A 17756-nucleotide genomic window follows, 5' to 3' on the forward strand; every position below is an offset into this window, starting at 1 on the left:
GGAGAATATCATTTAGAGGACTCCTAACACAAGAGATAACTAATTTATGAAGTAAGTGATCCATAAAATTACTCCAGTCTTTTCATGCACGTGAAATAATTTCTTCCATTTTAAGCGTGGGGGTAAGTCACCATAGGGACAACATCAAAGAACTCATGAATCTTAACAATAGAACCACCAGGGGGTACTACAGGCCAAAAAGGAACAAAATTGTTCTACCCAGGATAGGTGAGCCAACATTACAAACCACCCTTTTCCATAGTGGCTGCACCAATTTGCAATCCCACCACAGAACAAACGAACAAACGAAACAGAAATAGACTCATAGACACAGAGAACAAACTGATGGCTGCCAGAAGGGGGGGTGGGGGTTGGCGAGCTGGATGAAAAAGGGATTAAGAAATTCAACTTGGTAGTTACAAAATAGTCACGGAGATGTAAAGTACCGCATGGAGAATAAAGTCGATAATGTTGCAACAACTATGTATAGTGCCAGGTGGGAGCGCGGCTAATGGCATGGTCTGTCTTTTCAGCCAGTTTTTCCCTCTGAATGTCTGCCATTCTCCATGGCCACCAATCCAGCCATTGCCGTTCTCCATCTCCATCATAAACTCCTTCCTTCTCTGCCCCTGCAGACACCTGCTAGCCCTGTATCTTTTTCTACTTTCACATACTTCCTTCTCAAGTCTCTTCATACAACTTACCTCTTCCAGTATGAACACAACTCTTTTAAATCAATTAGCCCCCAAATAAAACATTTTCTAGTAAGCCTGTTTATAATGATAGGGATAGGAGTTATAACTTAAGGTTGCTTCAATTTCATTAATCTCTGAAAGGTAATTTAGTTCCATACAATCAACTTAAAAAAAAAGAGAGACAGAGAAACAGACCTTCAGAAGAAAGGTTAAACAAAGCTTGAGGACGAAAGCCTGCTAATTTCTCATCAATCCCTATAATCCATTTCTGCCCCAGTGGTCAAGTTGTGTTTTAATTTTTTCTTTATTCTATATTCCACATCCATGCTTTCTATTTTGTTATCACTTTTTTTTTTTTTACATATTTGCCTTAAACTATTGTTTTCTAGGCAAATGTCAAATTCTTTAACCTTTCAATCTCATTGATTAAGTTATATTTGCAGCTTGGAGATAATTCACATACCATTCAATTCACCTACTTCAAGTATACAATTCAGGGGCTTTTAGCATATTCAGAGTTTTGCAACCATCACCACAAACATTTTTAGAACATTTCCACCACCCAAACAGGAAACCCTGTACTGTCAGTCTTCATTCCACCCCTCCCCAGTCTCCCCACACCACCTGTACCCCAGCCATAGGAAATAATAAACTACTTTCTGTCTCTATAGATCTGCCTATTCTGGACATTTCATATAAATGGAACCCTACACTGTATGATCCGTTATGACTGGCTTCTTTCTTTGTAACAATTCCAAGGTTCAGCCATGTTGGAGCATGGATCAATACTTCATCCTTTTTTATTGCTGAGTAATATTCCATTGCATGGAGATATCACATTAAATTTATCCCGTCCTCGGTTGATGGGCATTTGGGTGGCTTCCATGTTTTGGCTTTAGGAATGACACTGCTATAAAGTTTTGTGCACAAGTCTTTATGTGACTATGTATTTTCATTTCTCTTAGGTATTGTTATGGGTTGAACTGTAGCCCCTGAAAACAAGATACTCTGAGCTCCTAACCTTCAGTATCTCAGAATGTGATTTTATTTGGAAATTGGGTCTTTATAGAGGTAATCAAGTTAAAATGAAGTAAGCCCTAGTCCAATATTGTGGGCGTCCTTATGAAAAGGGGAAATTTGGGAGAAACAGACACACGCAGGCAGAAAGCCAAGTGAACACGGAGGGTTGCAGTGATGGGTCTACAGACCAAGGAATCAAAGATTTCAGCAAACACCGGAAGTAACAAGAGGCAAGCAAGGTCTCTCCCAGAACCATCAGGGAAAGCATGACCTAACCAAAATCTTGATGTAGGACTTCTAGCCCCCAGAAAATTAGTACCTGTTGTTTTAAGTCACCCAGTTTTGGGTACTTTATTGCAGTAGCACAAGGAAGCTAATACAGGTATGTACCTAGGCGTGGATTTTTACCCATCAAAGAACTGCCAGATTGCTTTCCAAAGCAACTATGCCATCCAATTGTTTTCCAATAAATTATTGAGGGAGGGATCAAAACCTCCCTCACATATAGAAAGTAAACTTTTCTATAGGAAACTTTGTTTTCCATAGGTAATTCTTCCTCCATCATCACTACATCACAATCCTTTAGGCCACTGTCAAATCCTTTCATCGTTCAATCAGTTTTCTTTACCCCCATTTGTTAAATCTTCCCATTTCCTTCAGAAAAGAACATTAACAGCTGTTAAATCATCAATGCACTAACAGGAGGTGGCATCAAGAAGGAGCTATGCTTAGGGCTACAGAATAATCTTACAGATCTAAACCCGAGGATATGAGAGTAGGTGGTACTTAACAGCAGGAAATTGTTGTTTAGGGAGGTTTCCCTAGCTAAGACGGGGAATAAAAGAGGATCCTAAAGGAGATGTTAACATTTTCTTTCGGGAAGGGAGTCTGGCCACAAAGAGATCTAAATCCCATCTCTGGAAAAAGGAATGGACATGTGAGAAAGAATGCATCTGCTGGCAGAAATTCTAAATTTCAGTTTGTTGTTATTCTAAGTGGAGCCTCAAGTCTTTTGCAAACACTAAAGTACTATAGTCCAGAAATGATGAAGTTATACACCATTTAATTAAATATCTGACTATTCTGAACAAGGAAGAATAGAACCCTTTATAGAGTTGTGTAAATAAGATATATATACACACACGCACACAAACATTCGAGCGCCATGTCTAGCCAATAAAGTTTTTAATAGCCAATAAAGTCTGTAGATTTTAGATTTCTGCACTAATGGATGCAGGTATATGAGTAATGATTTGGCTCTTGGCCAATGTTATAAAAATTAGGGATAAAAAACACATGCTAAATAGTTTACAATAAAATCTCATAAAGATCACTTCATTTTGTTACCAATAACCTCTTTTCACTTACTCCACATACAAGGTCAACCTTTTCATTTTTCATAGCCTCATATAGAAAAGTAAAGCAGAATGGAAAAGGAATGTTTGAGAAATGTATTCTAACATCAGTAAGCTAACTGCTAACAGTGACGATAGGCAGAAAAACACCAGACAGAGCAGATCACTCAAAAAAGTACAACCATCTAGGATAATTCAGCAAAGGGAGAAAGGGGGATGAGAAATGCCCCGGAAATGTCACAGTGTAATCACTGATTTCCAAAACTAGTGAGTTTGAGTCCTCCAAAGAGTTCATTTATTTGAGTTCATGGCACTTAAGAGAAAGGTAACAATACAATACATTTTAGAATACATTTAGAATACAATATCAAGTAGTAGTGAGGCTACCGATTACCTCCAATAAGCCATCTTTTTGTTTTCCTCCCCTCGAACTTTCTCGGAATCAATGACTAAGCCTCGTCTGGAAAGAGAGGACTAGAACAAAACAATAGTTCCGGAAACTTAGGTCAGAAAACACAGCAATAATTGTTTAAAGTTGGAAGAACGTGAGCAAAGCTGAAGCCTAGATAATTTTACTGATCTTGAAAGATGCAAAAAAACAAATTTATTTTGAATACCATTTCTACAGAAATTTCTTCCCTGCCTAGCCTCCTTTCATCTTACTACAACAAAAGCCACATAATCCTTTACATCAGTGGTTTTCAGAGTGGAGAACCCTAAGCAACCGTATCAGCATCACCTGAAAACTTCTTAGAAATGCCAATTCAAAGGCCAGAACCCCAGGTCTATGGATTTGGAAAGTCTCAGGGCAGGGCCAGCAACCTGTGGTCAGCCTAGCTCTCCCTCCAGGTGACTGATGCCTGCTTACGTTTGAGGTCCACTGCTCCAGAAAACAGGGCATAGAAAAGGCATAGAATTTTTGATATATAAACAAAATGATTCGTAAAAGACTGAGTGGCAACAGGAAGTAGGGAAAGAAAGTCTAGTATACAAAACTGTGCATTATTAGCTCAGATTCCATGTCCTTGTTAGATCAAGGCCCAGCTGTAACACTTAGCAACCTCTAACCAACAGCGGCATAAAGACGGTATATGTACCTTCCAGATGTTTCAGGAGGGCCCTACTGCTATTTCCATGAGCAGATATCAGAATGGTTTTGCCACGTAACACTTCAGGAGCAATCCTTTCATTCCAAAATGGAAGGAGTCTCTCCAGAACATCCTTCAAGCTTTCACACCGCGGCAGCTGGTCCACAGGCACATCGCACACTTTATACCTCCGGTCGTTGTAGATTTCGTGGTAGTAAGGATGAGACTCCTCGATGGGCGGCGGGGTCACGTTGTAGCTTCTTCTCCAGAGCCTCACTTGCTCTTCGCCGTGGTTCAAAGCCATTTGCTCCCTATTGAGACTGATCAAGGCGCCATAGTGACGCTCATTCAGGCGCCAGGAGCTTTCCACGGGCACCCACTCCTGCCCCAGCTCTTCCAGGATCAGCCAGGCTGTGTGGATGGACCGATTAAGGATGGAGGTGAACACAAGGTCAAACTCAAAGTTGAGCGCTTTGAGTTGCTTCCCACAGTTCCGGGCTTCCTCCATTCCGTCACTGTTAAGTTTCTGATCCACCCAGCTACAAAAACGGTTCTCTTTATTCCAAGCACCCTCTCCATGCCTTAACATAATCAGTTTGTATTTGGACATACTGATGGCTGAGCGTCCCTCGTGCCTTCAAATGGGCCAAGGTTCAATGGCAGAAAAACATCTAGAAAGAGAAGAAACAAAAAGGATGTTGTATTCTTCATTGAACTGATTACCTGAGAAGGAAAGCACCCCTTTACAACACCCTGCCTCTAAAATACACGACGATAATTCCTTTGAACCGTTTTGACATCAGTCCTCTGGCAACTCATACATTATACACATCTAGGCATACTCGACAGATAATTAATTACAGGGGACCTAGGTGGCTTCAATTTTCTGATGTCTAGATAGCATGTTAATTGTATGATGGAAAACCTCAGAACACTTCACTCTGATGGCATGCTGCATTTCCACCAGATCAAAAGGCACTTTATGCTGACAGAAGAGAGGATGTAACAGAATGCGTTGTAGATGTCTACAGGGATGACGAGTAGCTGGGAACTCCCAGTTCCTAGCAGCTGACTCCAGATCCCCGGCATCCTTCTGAATTTGTTTTTCCTCTGGTGGAAAAAGAAATAATTACCAGTCTCACCTGGTACAGGAGTTATTAAACAAGTTAATTCAATGAACCCCCACATTTATCTGGTATGTAAGTCACTGAGTGGTGGCGACTGGCTCTTCAAAGCCACAGGAAACCTAGGAAACGTAGGTCTGAAAACACAGCAATCAGAGGCTACACCACATACAAGAAAATCTAAGGTTCCAGCTTCAAACAACATTAAAAGTGATTTAAAGCAACATGAACACTGGACATGGTACTCACCTAAATAATCTCTCCCCTGCCTCAAGACAGAGCTTTTGGCAGGAATAAATCCAGATGCAAAACAAGCTATCAAACGCAGGCAGCTGCGGGATGCTGCCCGGAGAGACAGATTAACAGGAGCAGGTCTGTAGGAGTGAGACGCAGCTCGGTGATAAGGAGGCCGTCTCCTCCTCCTAACCCGTCAGCTACCCTCACATAGCAGCTGCATCTCAGGGGGCAAAGAATCTAGTAAAGTGGAACAGACAACGCTAAAGTGCTCTGAGTGTGCTCAGTTACGCTCCTGACCCACAGACCTGCTGGGCGCCCTGTCCCCCGAGAATCTGCTGCCTGGCTGCCTCCCTCAGCCTGCCCTCACTCTCCTTGCAGTGGACACAACGACACTGACAAACGCTGCTCCGCTGACACGCCCAGCGCGCTCCACCTCCGCCCCAGCATTTTCCACACCGGGGAGTCAAGATTACAGGCACATCGGGGCCTGCTCTTCGGCCATTCTTGGCAACTTCCATTAACTGGAGATTTTCTGTTCCACTTAAACTGTGATTCAGCCACAGTTATATAACAATCAGTGACAAAGTTAATTGGAATCTAGATCTAGTTTCTTCCTTTCTTAATTCCTAGAGATTCTGAAGGGGGAAAAGGGCTTTAAAATAAGGCTTCATATTTCAGTGGAAGGCAAACAGAGGACTGAGAAAGGAAGCAGGTGGAGGTGATCTTCAAGTAACTGAAAGCCTCTGGCAGTTGGTTTATGATTTCCCTTTCTCGTCGAGCATCAGGTTTGAAGCGCTAGTGCAAATGGAGCAGGGAAGCACGAGGTCAGTGGAACAGCCTGAGCTCAAGGGCTCAGGGCTCAGAGGACGCCGATGCCTCTGCCCTCAGCCCCGAGGGGTATCAGGGTGGCAGAAGATCAGCAGCTGGCAGTGTTTGGCTCAGTGATTACTGGTGCCCAGAAGCAGAATAATCATGACGCTGGTGAGGCTCAAGCTGTAGGGCTGCTCACTAGAACAAACTCATTCTAAGGTGCTGGGAGAGGCCCAACAACGAATTCACGTGGATGAGTGAGTGTGTGTGTGTATGTGTGTGTTTTACAAAAGAAAACTATCTTGTATTGTTACTTTAAAGACCCCAATCTACCATGTAGTACAAGCTACAGGCCCATCAGAAACTGAATCCACCTCTTTATAACATTTATTGTCTTATTTTTCAGGGGGCTGTGGAGGAGAGGGATGGAGAAGAGAGGCTATCAACTTCCTCTACTTCAGCCCTTACTCTGTCTCGTCAAGCAAGAAGCCTCGTCACACAATGAACTATCTTCCCTGCAGATGAAGAGGGGTACGGCGGACAAATTTTGTAGGCAGGAGCACTTCTCCATCATCCTCTGATTATGAACTTGATCAAGGGAACAAAAAAATGTAGCAGCGACATCATGAACACGCAGGCACCTACCACCCAGCTTTTCTGTATGTTAATCGGCTACCTTTGCTTACTTTGTTTAAGGAATAAAACAATTTCTCTGTTTTTCCCCCCTCAAAATACACATACTGGAGCAAAGAAAGAGTACTACAGCCACGGAGACTATACAAATGCATCCCTTTCCCTCATTCTGGTGTGTAGGGTGTGAATAGAGGAAGGACCCAAGCTAGTGCATCTCTAAGGTAAACAAAAAGTCACTTCCCTCTCCCCGCCTTGCAGCTACCAACGGACTTTTTCCATTGAATTCATGGATGAATGTTTATAAAGGAGCAGCTGAGGTTTAAAGCTAGCAGTCTAAGATTTTAATCATTGTGGGAGCTGGTATACTAAGTGTTTGCAAACAAACACACAACTCGAGTCAGTTCGATTTCAAGTTGAAGACATGGGCGGCTAACTCACAGGTCCCAAAGGCCAGGCCGATGTGTGAAGAGCAATGACCTTGGGTTACAAGGTGGTGGAACAGGGGTGAACTCAGAGAACCCTGTTTTCCCGATGGACACCACCACTGCGGAGTAACTGGACAAAGCCTTGGTAAAGCCTGGTCTCACTGAACTAAGGGTACCATTCTTAGAACTTTCCTGAAGAACAGAAAGAAGGCGGGACTGTTGAAATCCAAGACTGGAGAAAATGCAAGACTCTGAGTCAGACCACAGAGAACCTATGGATTCTCATTTGTTGTTAGCGTAAATCCATGTCTTTTAAAAAATAAACATAAAAACGATCATTGCAGCTCCTGAAAGTTCATATAATAAAATAAAAGGAGTAGCTATTACTTAGCTCCAGCCTATTTCCCTGTGAGATGGAAGAACTGCCGTTCCTAGATTTTCCAATTTTCAAAACCACTGGAAATGTGCATTTTTATGTGATATCTGATATAAATAGTGGCGACTCATGTGAATACATTTTTAAAATGTGAGCTACACAAATCATGTCTGCACCTGGCTTGAGTCTGCTAGTGTATGACCTGTGACTTAAAGGGAAATCTCCTCCTGGCCACAGATGAATGGGGAGGCCACCCCCCCCCCAGGAGACCGGCAGACCCCAAGCTTCCAGCTTTCTTCTGTTATTGTCCAACACACTCTTTCAAAGGACACACCCTCTAATCCCCTGTGTGCTGGGCTTCTTGGTCCCTGACCCTCCTTCATCAAACCCTCTGCCACCTCCCTGCAGTCTCAGCTCTGTAATCAAACGCCCACTCAACTGCGCACTCGGCCTGGAACACTTCCTCCAGCTGAGCTCTAACCAAGCTGCAAATGAACTGATTGCAAAACTACCTCCCAGGTATCTGCTTCTGTCTTTAGTGTGTGTGTGTGTGTGTGTGTGTGTGTTTGTGTCTCATATTCTGGGGGGCAGGGGCAGATGATGAAAGGGTCCGGCTCCCTCCCTCTCAATGATACTTCCTGATGAAATGCCTCCACCTCACCATTTTTGGGCGGGAGAGCTTTGATTCTGAGAGTCTTGCTATTTCCCTCACTTATTAGCTGCAAACCTCCTGAAAATGAAGCACCCTATTTAAAACCCTCAATTACTTCCTGTTGATCTTAGGATAAAGTTTAAATTCCTTAATATGACCTGCAAGGCTTTGGTTTTATTTCCTTGAGTATGCCATGTTTCCTTTATCCCCCCCTTTTTCTGCCTCCACCCCTCACTCCGGTTCAAGCCGTTGTTTCTCAGTCTAGTTGTGTAGGACACAGCTGCCTGGCCCATGCTGGTGTTATGAACCTTGCGCTCTCCCAGGCTGAGGCTGTTGGTCGCCGGCTGCCAACCACTCGCGCTGGCCACTGGCCACTCACAGTAGCTAGCCCACGGCAGTGCACAGCAGCCCAGCTCCAGGGAGAGCTGTTGTTCACAATCTTAGCTGTAGAGGGCGCAGCTCACTGGCCTGGCCCATGTGGGAATTGAACCAGCGACCTGGGCATTAGGAGTCCAGTGCTCCAACCACTCAGGCTGGCCTGCCATGCTCTCTCTTCCCTGCACAGAACCCTCACCCAGCCATCACCCGCTCTCCTCCACTGTCACATCACTTCCATCCTATTTTAGGTAACCGCTAGTCATCCTTTAGATCAGCTGTGTCCAATCAAAATAATTATATTACTTACAGAAATCCTGTATTAGTCACATATATCCTTTGAAATTTTCTAAAAGCCACATTAAAAGATAAAAAGAAATAAGTAAAATGAATTTTAATAATATATTTTATTTAACCCTGTAAGTTCAAAATCTTATAATTTCAACATAGGCTCTCTATAAAATTCTTAATGAGGTATTTTACATTCTTTTGATCATAGTAAGTCTTTGAAACCTGGTGGGTACTTTATCCTCAAAGCACATTTCAATTTGGACTGGCCACGTTTCAAGGGCTCAATAGCCACGTGTGACCAGCTTCTGCTGTATTGAACGGTGCCTCTTTAGAACTCAACTTAAATGTTATTTTCTCTAGGCCAGTGGTTCTCAAACTCTAGGGGGCCTCAGACTCACTAGCAGAATTGATTAAAACAGATTGCGGGGCACCCCGCTGCCAGAGCCTGACTGAGCAGGTCCGCGGGTGGGGGTGGGCCTGAAATTCACATTTCTAGCAAGCTCCCAGGTGATGCTGACACTGCTGGTTTGAGAACCACGCTCTGAGCACCTCTGATCTAGGCAGACTGCTCTGCCATTCCTCCTTGCCCATGAGGAAGTGGTCAGATCTGCCTGGTCTACACTCGCACCGCACCCTGCTTTACAGCCCGGGAGCAGTGATGGCTCACTTGTGACATATCAGTGGTCCGGTGTCTGTGTGGCCCATTAAACGGTCAGCTGCATCGTGGCCGGTCTTACTGCCTTAGAACCTCGCATGCCACGTGACACACACCGAGGTACTCAGTAGGTGTGTTTGAATCCCAGTCAGTTAGGCAAAAATGCTTATCCTGTGCTAATGAGGCGGAGGCTTGACAGTTTCAATGGTAATCACCAAAGTGAAAACAGTCAGTTGGCCGGGCTGAGAGGTCAGAAAGCTTGAACTCAAAAATCCCAGTGAATTTAGTGGCAAAGCCAGAGCCAAGAATCATCATCCATTAAATTTGTGTTCCCTTTACAGTTTAGTATGTTCATGAATGGCCACAATCTCCACAGACAAAAGAGAGACTCCGATTAACTTGCTGAACAACATACAGTCACTAAGGGGCAAGGCTAGGTGTTCTTCCCGATCCCTGAGCTCGTCCTACCTCACCACTGAAGACTTTAGAGCAGGGGTGTCCAAACTGCGGCCCGCGAGCCAACTGCGGCCCGCAATCCAGTCTTAATTGGCCCGCAGCAAATTCCAAAAATATATTTAGTGTACTTAAATAAGCCAGGTGAGGCAATACGTACTTCACCTTGAGTGAGTGGCCCGGCTGTTTGTGTATTTTACCGCATATGGCCTTGGATGAAAACCGTTGAAAAAAGTTTGGACACCCCTGCGTTCGAGTCTTGGTTTGAGGATCGAGGCTCACTGGCCTCACTTCACAAGGGGACCTCCAGTCACAACTTGCCTTTCCAAACCCAGGCAGCTCTTCATAACATGAACACAAACAAGGTGAGGATAAAAGAGAGCTCAGCTTAGGGCTGCTCTTGAGGAAAACCTCAAGGCACCAAGTCAAGTTGGGCAATAATCACCTCAACTGATACAGAGATACCCTACTAAAAATACATCCTCCCCAGGCTCAAATTAGAAACTGTTCGTTGGTTGGTTTGTTTAAATCAAGCTTTGTGTTTTTCGTTGTTTTTGGTAAAGCTCTCCATCCTGGAGTTGGTTCTTAAGGGTCCTCATTTATCCCTCGGCATGGGTTACCAACACTTGAATTAAGCACTAATTTTAGTCAATTTACTTCATACCAAAAAAGGGCCATACAGGTCACTGAATTATCATAGCCCAGGCTTCCTTCCTTTTTAAAACACGGTATGGCTCAAAAAAATTACTAAAACAATTTACTTTTCTATGATTGTGTCTTATCTTCCCCACCCCTTCCTCTTTGCTGTTTTTCCTTCCTTCTCACCATTACTTTTTTAGTTCGCTGACATTTAACTTGTGCCTTGCCCAGTTTACTGAAATGGCCTCTCAAAAGACTGCCAATCAGTTATTTCCTAGTAAGTAGAGACCATCTTCTCTCAGGATTCACACTCTGAAGCTGACTACTTCCATCAAGGAACAAAAACTTCTTTAAGATTTCAGTGCTGCCTTTCCCCCAGCTCTTCTCCTCTTATGTCCTGGTTTGGGGGCTCTGTATCTTCCTTTCCACCAGTAACAGTACTATGATGATGAAGTTATCAGATGATGTCATAGCAGCTGACATTGATGGAGTGCTCAGCACGTGCTTGGGACTATTTGGATCCATAACCACTGTTCTCTGAGGAGGTACTATGATTACTCCCATTTTACAGATGCGGAAACTTAGAAGGAGAGGTTAACTTGCCCAAGGTGACACAGACGGTAATTGACAGAGCTGGAGTTTAGTCACAGGCAGGCTGGACCCCAAAACCTGTATTTATGCATTTAACAACTCTGCTATACTGCCAAGGCTGTGTCCTCAGTCCTTGGAAACCCAGCTTTCCTCACTACTTAATCGTATTAAAATGGAGGGTTTATAAACTAACAGCCCCAAAACTCAAAAGTCTCCCCAGTCTGGTCAATTAAGTCATTCTTCAAAAGTGTTGCAAACTCCACGTGAGCATGAACCAATGCTGGGTCTGTGAAGAATACAGAATCCAACATGGATTGTGTCCTCAAGGAACTGGTGATGGAAAGGTGACATGTCTACGTGCATGCGTGCGCGTGTGCATGTGCGTGTATCACTAAAGCAGAAAGTAATCCACACAGTGAGACAGCACGCCATTCCTAAAGAAGGCAGAAAAAGAGACATTATTTTGAGTAAGGCTTCGTGGACATGGCACTACTTAAGCTGGATTTGGAAAGATGTGTAAGATTTCGATTTATAGAAAAAGGAGAAGGAATTCTAGCCTAAGGGAACAGTGAGTGAAGGCAAGGGAACAAATGCATATGTTAAATGGTGACCCATTCAAACTGACTGGAGTATAGGTAGGGTAACCACACGTCCTGGTTTGCCTAGAACCGTCTTGCTTTAGGCCTGTTTCCCCAACATAATAATTATAGGGCCCTTTTCACACTTGAATGTCCCATTTGGACAATTATATGACCACCCTAACTATAGGGTATAACAAGGAGGTAGGAGACTAGCCTAGAAAGATAACATTGAATGGTGGCCCCAAAAGGGCCTTGTGCCAAAAAATGTAGGTTCTTCTATAAATAATGGGAAATCGTTAGAGGTTTAATGTGTATTTTAGAAGGATCAGCTCACACTTACAAATACAGAGAGAGATGGGAAAGGCAGGACTATGAATACTTGTGAGGCTCGTGAAGTAATTCTGGTAACATACAATGAAGACCTGTACCAGGCTAACGACTGTTGAAATGTGATGGAGATGAAGGTGAAAAACACTACAGCTTAGCTCCCCTTTTTCTGTAAAAGGGCAAATAGTAATTTTTTAGGCTTTCTGGGCTATATGGTCTCTGCTGCAATTAATCACTTCTGCCATGGTAGCTGAAAGCAGCTACAGACGATGCATAAATGAATGAATGAGGCTGTGTTCTAATAAAACTTTATATATGAACATTGAAATCACAACTTCACGTAATTTTCATGCACGTGAACTAGTGTCACTCTTTAGTTTGCCAGAATCTGGCCTCGCAGCAGGCCATACTCAGATCTACTCACTAATCACACCAGCATTTTGAACCTTGAAGCATTCTGTCATGGGATAACCCCAACATTATTAAGTCACCTGATTTTACTTTAGGCCAGAACTGCAACTACCTTGAGGGATGGAATTCCATTCACAACTGCTTTTATTCCTCACAGAATACACGACGAAGAACATTTAAATCAGTCTGAGTAGTTTACTGTTGCTTAACTGAATTATGTAGTAATGGGTTGGAGATAAAACTATAGGGAACAAATTATTCATCTTGTTAACCAACTTCAGAAGGATGCTCTGTCATTTTGACATACTTTATTTCTATTAGTCATCTTCATAAATCATCACGGTGCCTCACACTTCACATGAATGTACAAATATACATTCATGCTCAAGAATAGGTGCTATGCAATTGCCTTGGCAATAAAGAAACAAATAGGTGATTCAAAGGAAACACACTGTGCAGGTAACTTATATTTTCAAATTCCTTTGCCATAAATTTATATATATGTATGTATATATATAATATGTATATACATATATATAAATTTATGGCAAAGGAATTTGAAAATATATGTATGTATATATATGTATACATATACATATATATACATACACACACACACACACACGTACAGTGTGCCAAAAAAATGTATACACATTTTAAGAAAGGAAAAAACTGTATTAAAATCGTAATACAATGCATTCATTTGATTAACGCCATCTGTTGAGCAAACATCATACTACACATTGCTACACATAATTCAACTTCGAAAAGTGATACATAGATAACATCTCTTAAAATGTGTACATTTTTTTTGACACCCCTGGTGTATACCGGGATGCCAAAAAAATGTATACACATGACTTGTATTCATCTTTTGTTAACGGCATATATTGAATATTATAATTTTAATAGTCTTTTTCCTTTCTTAAAATGTGTATACATTTTTTTGGCACCCTCTGTATGTATATATATTCCATGTAAATTGGCTATAGGGCAAAAAACATTCTCTCCATAAATGCCACCATAAAGTTGAAATTACATTTCAAGATTAGCATCCTTCGGCAAGGCAGAGATGAAGAGGGTAGGTAGATACGGGACTGGTGCACACATAAGGCTCTGCCTTTACCGACGTCACTTCTACTGTATTTCCAGAATCTCTCAGTAGTTTCAACAACTGTAGCCTAACAATCTTACTGTTGCCTCCTACTCCTGCCCCTTATTAAACCATATAATTTCACATACCTTCCCCTGCCCCACTGAGGCTTGTCATGTCTTCTAAATTAATGTTTCTGGGACACTGCTTCCTCTCTTCCCCAGGTGTTTGAAAAGTAATAATGTCTAATACTCTAGTATGACAATGCATGAACAGGTGGGAAAAGTTATAGGATAAAGATCAGCCTAAAAACTTTGTTTGTTTTGTGCCTAAAAATTACGTAAGAAATGTGATCAATGATACAATGTTGAAGTAATATAAAAGAAGGGCTACAGAGCCAGAGTTGGTTTGATCCAAAGCTTACCCTTAAATAGTAGACCACTCAGATGTTTGCCCAGGTCCAAATTCTCACTGCATAACTCTTAAACCCCACTGCATAAGGAACCTAACTCTACAGAAGATAGGTTAGCTGTACTGGAGAGGGGAAAAAAAGAGAGGTTAACCATGTTTCTGATAAATTAAAAAGGAACAGCTTTTAAGGGAAATGAAATCTGGAGCTCAGTTCCCTAGTCTTAACAAAATATGCCTTCCCCAAAATCAAGCTCAATATTAAAAGTTCAAACATAACTATACCTAAAAGCACCTAGTGTTCCACCATCTATTACTTTTCCTAAAGCTTCATAGTAACTTTTCCACTTGTATGTGCATTATAAAAACACCTCTTTACCAAGGAGCAAATCCAATCACTTGCAAGTGCTTTCTAGGTACTATTACCCTGTCATTCTCCAACTTTATATCTACTAACCAACGGCCCCTACAAATCACTTGTCACAAGGATACCAAGCCTATTCAGAGGGAAGAGATATATCTGTGTCATGAGATGTATGTTTGCCTGGGCATGTCGCTTGTTCCAGCCTGCATGGCATTACCAGTGGGTAATGCCCCCACTTGTGACACCTCCTTCCTATAATCCCCCAGAGTAACAGCTTTTGTCAACACACACTATTTCTACCAAATCTCAAAATTTTGAAGTCAAGACACCTGGACATCAGCCCCAACTCTGCTCTTTACCGACAGTGCGATTTTGACCAAGTTATCTACATTTTTCTGGACCTCAGGTTCCTTATCCAAAAAAGATGAGGATAACGAAATTACTGTTCTCAAGGGGCTATGAAGAAGACTAAGTGAGATGATGGTGGTCCCTACCAAGGAGCGAGAGCTGTTCTGGATGGAATGGAGCAGACTTTGACTACCGCGTGAAGACTGGCACAGACCTCAGACCCTAGAGGGGATCTTCCCTTGCTGATGGCATGAGCAGAAGCAAACGCTGGGAATAAAGTAAAACGAGGGTGGGGGGTAAAGAGAAAAGCTTAAATTAGGTAGTGGAAAGAGGAACAAAATCAAATGGCGTGTGTGTTTTGGGGCCAAGGAAACTGCTGGTGAGATACAGTCCCAGAAGCATGCCAAATACTAACCAGTATTCTACAATCCCAATGCTTTAGTGAAGTGGCGGACATTTAATTTACATTTCATAAAGTATGTTTTTTCCATATTTGTAGCCAAGTTTCAGTGAAAGATTTCTGTTATTAAGTAACTCTTTTGGTGCTTTTCCCCCATGAAAACATCCCCTCACACCATATTTCATTCCAAGGTTGTTCAAGAGATCTATCAGTTCAAACATTTGTGTGTCTTCTGTTCTCTGGGCACCAGACACTTCAAGAAGAAGGCATGCCTGAATTTAGTATCAGTCATTACTTAAAATGAAAGGTGCCACTTAATTTCAACCAACGGTAGAAAGCAAAAGAGGAAGAGAGACTGAGAGATATACCCAAACACTAACTGTAGTTGCCTCTGAGTGATGGAATAAAAAAATGACATTTTCTACCACATTATAACTTCTGTACAATGACCAACTTTTCTGCCATGGTCTGTTTGGTTTGGTTTGGTTTAAATATGGACACAAAAGGATAGTTCTCCAGAACTGGGAACTGTTCTTTGCTAACAGATTGGTATGGAATTTACTGTAACGAGATTTGTTTACATACTTGCAGTGGAAAATGTCTAATGATCTTCATTTTAAAACGGACTTTTGACTCAGGTGTGGACCTCAGAAATAATCTAACGCAACATCCAATTTTTAAAGATGCAGACATTAAGAGTCAGAGAGTTGAAGTGATTTAAGATCAAACAGCCAACAGCTTTAAGACTAAAATCTAGGTGTCTTGTCTTGCAACTCAGAGTTCCCTCCACTACACCATTTGATTGAATTATGCTTCTCTAAAGTCCACCACCATTTGAGAAGCATCTATAGTGTATGAGGTGCTACGAGACAGTTTTAAAATAAAGGACAAATGAACATGTGTTCTGCTTTCCTTCTAGAAAACCTTAGTAGCTACTGGTGAAAGACAGCACTTGATTTTTTCCCCCAGAAGTTTGCACTCAGCCAGTTACCGCTGTGGTACTTACTCACAGGCGATATAAATCCTCGTAATTTGGAGGGGAGGCCGTAGGGGAATGGGAGTTATAATACATTAGCTAGCAACCAATTTGAAATTATCCTTCAAAACTTCACTGTGAACTTTACTTCCATTAAGCATGTCTATGGCCCTTCTCTAGGAACACAGCTCCCAAACCTTTAAAAGGAGGAGAAATACACTTACTTTTTTTTTTTCCCTCCAGGGGTTCCAAGAACCTGTGATTTATTATAGCTCCAGATTTGGGCGCTACATGAAACCAATGCAAATCTTCACCTCCTTCTCCTGGCATGGCAGTCAAGTTTTCTCTGTCTACTTAGTCTTTTAGCGCCAGGTCTACCATCGCCCTAAGTATAGTGGCATGGCCCTGGAAACACACCGAACTTCCTCCCAGAAGGTCTCCAATGGAAAGGGCTCGGCCACACCGTGACTCCAACGTCCAGGAGAGATGAGTTCATCACTCCCTCCGACTCCTCTTTGTTCTTGCCGTCAAGACACCACGACCTAGGCGAGTCCTCCGGCCAGCTGACAGATCTGTGAGTCCCAGAGAAAGGGACAGCAGAAAGTGACCTGGGGGATAAGTGAGGGTTGGCACTTGGGCGGACGAGCGAGCGCCAGATTCAAAGACTGAAATGGGGGAGTAAAGGAACTGGCTTTCTCTCACGCCAAAATAAACCACCACATCATTTAAAAATAGTAACGTTCTCAACAGCAATGTTCTAAAACAAAACCACCACTCACCTGCAAAAAGGCCACCAGCAGAAGCCGCTCTTCGCAGCCGCAGAGCCGGCAGCGCCGCCTAACACTCATCACTGCCGCCGGCATCAACCCTCTTTTCTAGCCCGGGCGCGAGAGGGGGCAGGTCCTAGAGTTCTGCCAATTGGAGGGTCAAGCTGTCACTCATGAATGGCCCCGCCTTAGTCCCAGGAACTGTCGAGGTCTTTTCCGTTTCCCAAATCCCTGGGGTAGAAAGTGAGGCTCTGATTGGCTTGTTTCGGAGACGAGCACATTTCCGGACCAGTAAGGAGGTGGCTTCGACTTGGGTGGGCGGGCTTGGGCCTGGGGAAGTAGAAAATTAAAGCCGGGAGCGTCTCTCCCGCAATGGAAATACTTGAAACCTGGGGAGCTCTTAAGAGGCTGAGGTGCTAGAAAGCGTTTCGCGTTATAAAGGAGATACTTGCCAATGTAGGGAAGTGTCGGCGAAATCTTGGCGGTGATGAGATGATGCCTTCTTTCACTCGTGGGAAACGTCAACCCGAGGATGAAGATGGACAGTTCTCGCGGAGGAAAGTTCCTGCTTTCTTTGTGGTTTTCAATTTTAAATAGTGACTAAAGCCTTTAAAGTGCTCGATTTATGGGCAGTAACTTATCCGCCCTTTCTCATGGTACTT

The 17756-nt window shown here is 42.8% G+C and overlaps 1 protein-coding gene across 2 annotated transcripts in view; it reads right to left on the minus strand.

The window, feature by feature from the left end:
• Positions 1 to 17223, minus strand: part of BPGM (bisphosphoglycerate mutase) — a 29137-nt gene extending 11914 nt beyond the window's left edge. Inside the window, exons 1-3 of one of the 2 annotated variants that reach the window (XM_033099321.1) lie at positions 17107 to 17210; positions 16553 to 16935; positions 4168 to 4828 (exon numbers count right to left, since the gene is read on the minus strand). In XM_033099321.1, coding sequence (XP_032955212.1) covers positions 4168 to 4768 — 601 coding nt within the window. In that variant the 5' untranslated portion in view covers positions 4769 to 4828; positions 16553 to 16935; positions 17107 to 17210. Of the gene's footprint in view, positions 1 to 4167; positions 4830 to 16552; positions 16936 to 17106 lie in introns of both variants that reach the window. The other variant, XM_033099320.1, reaches the window with a different exon arrangement.
• Positions 17224 to 17756: the final 533 nt, after the last annotated feature.

This window comes from Rhinolophus ferrumequinum, chromosome 26 (genome assembly GCF_004115265.2).
Source record: "Rhinolophus ferrumequinum isolate MPI-CBG mRhiFer1 chromosome 26, mRhiFer1_v1.p, whole genome shotgun sequence".
In the NCBI taxonomy this organism is placed as follows: domain Eukaryota; kingdom Metazoa; phylum Chordata; class Mammalia; order Chiroptera; family Rhinolophidae; genus Rhinolophus; species Rhinolophus ferrumequinum.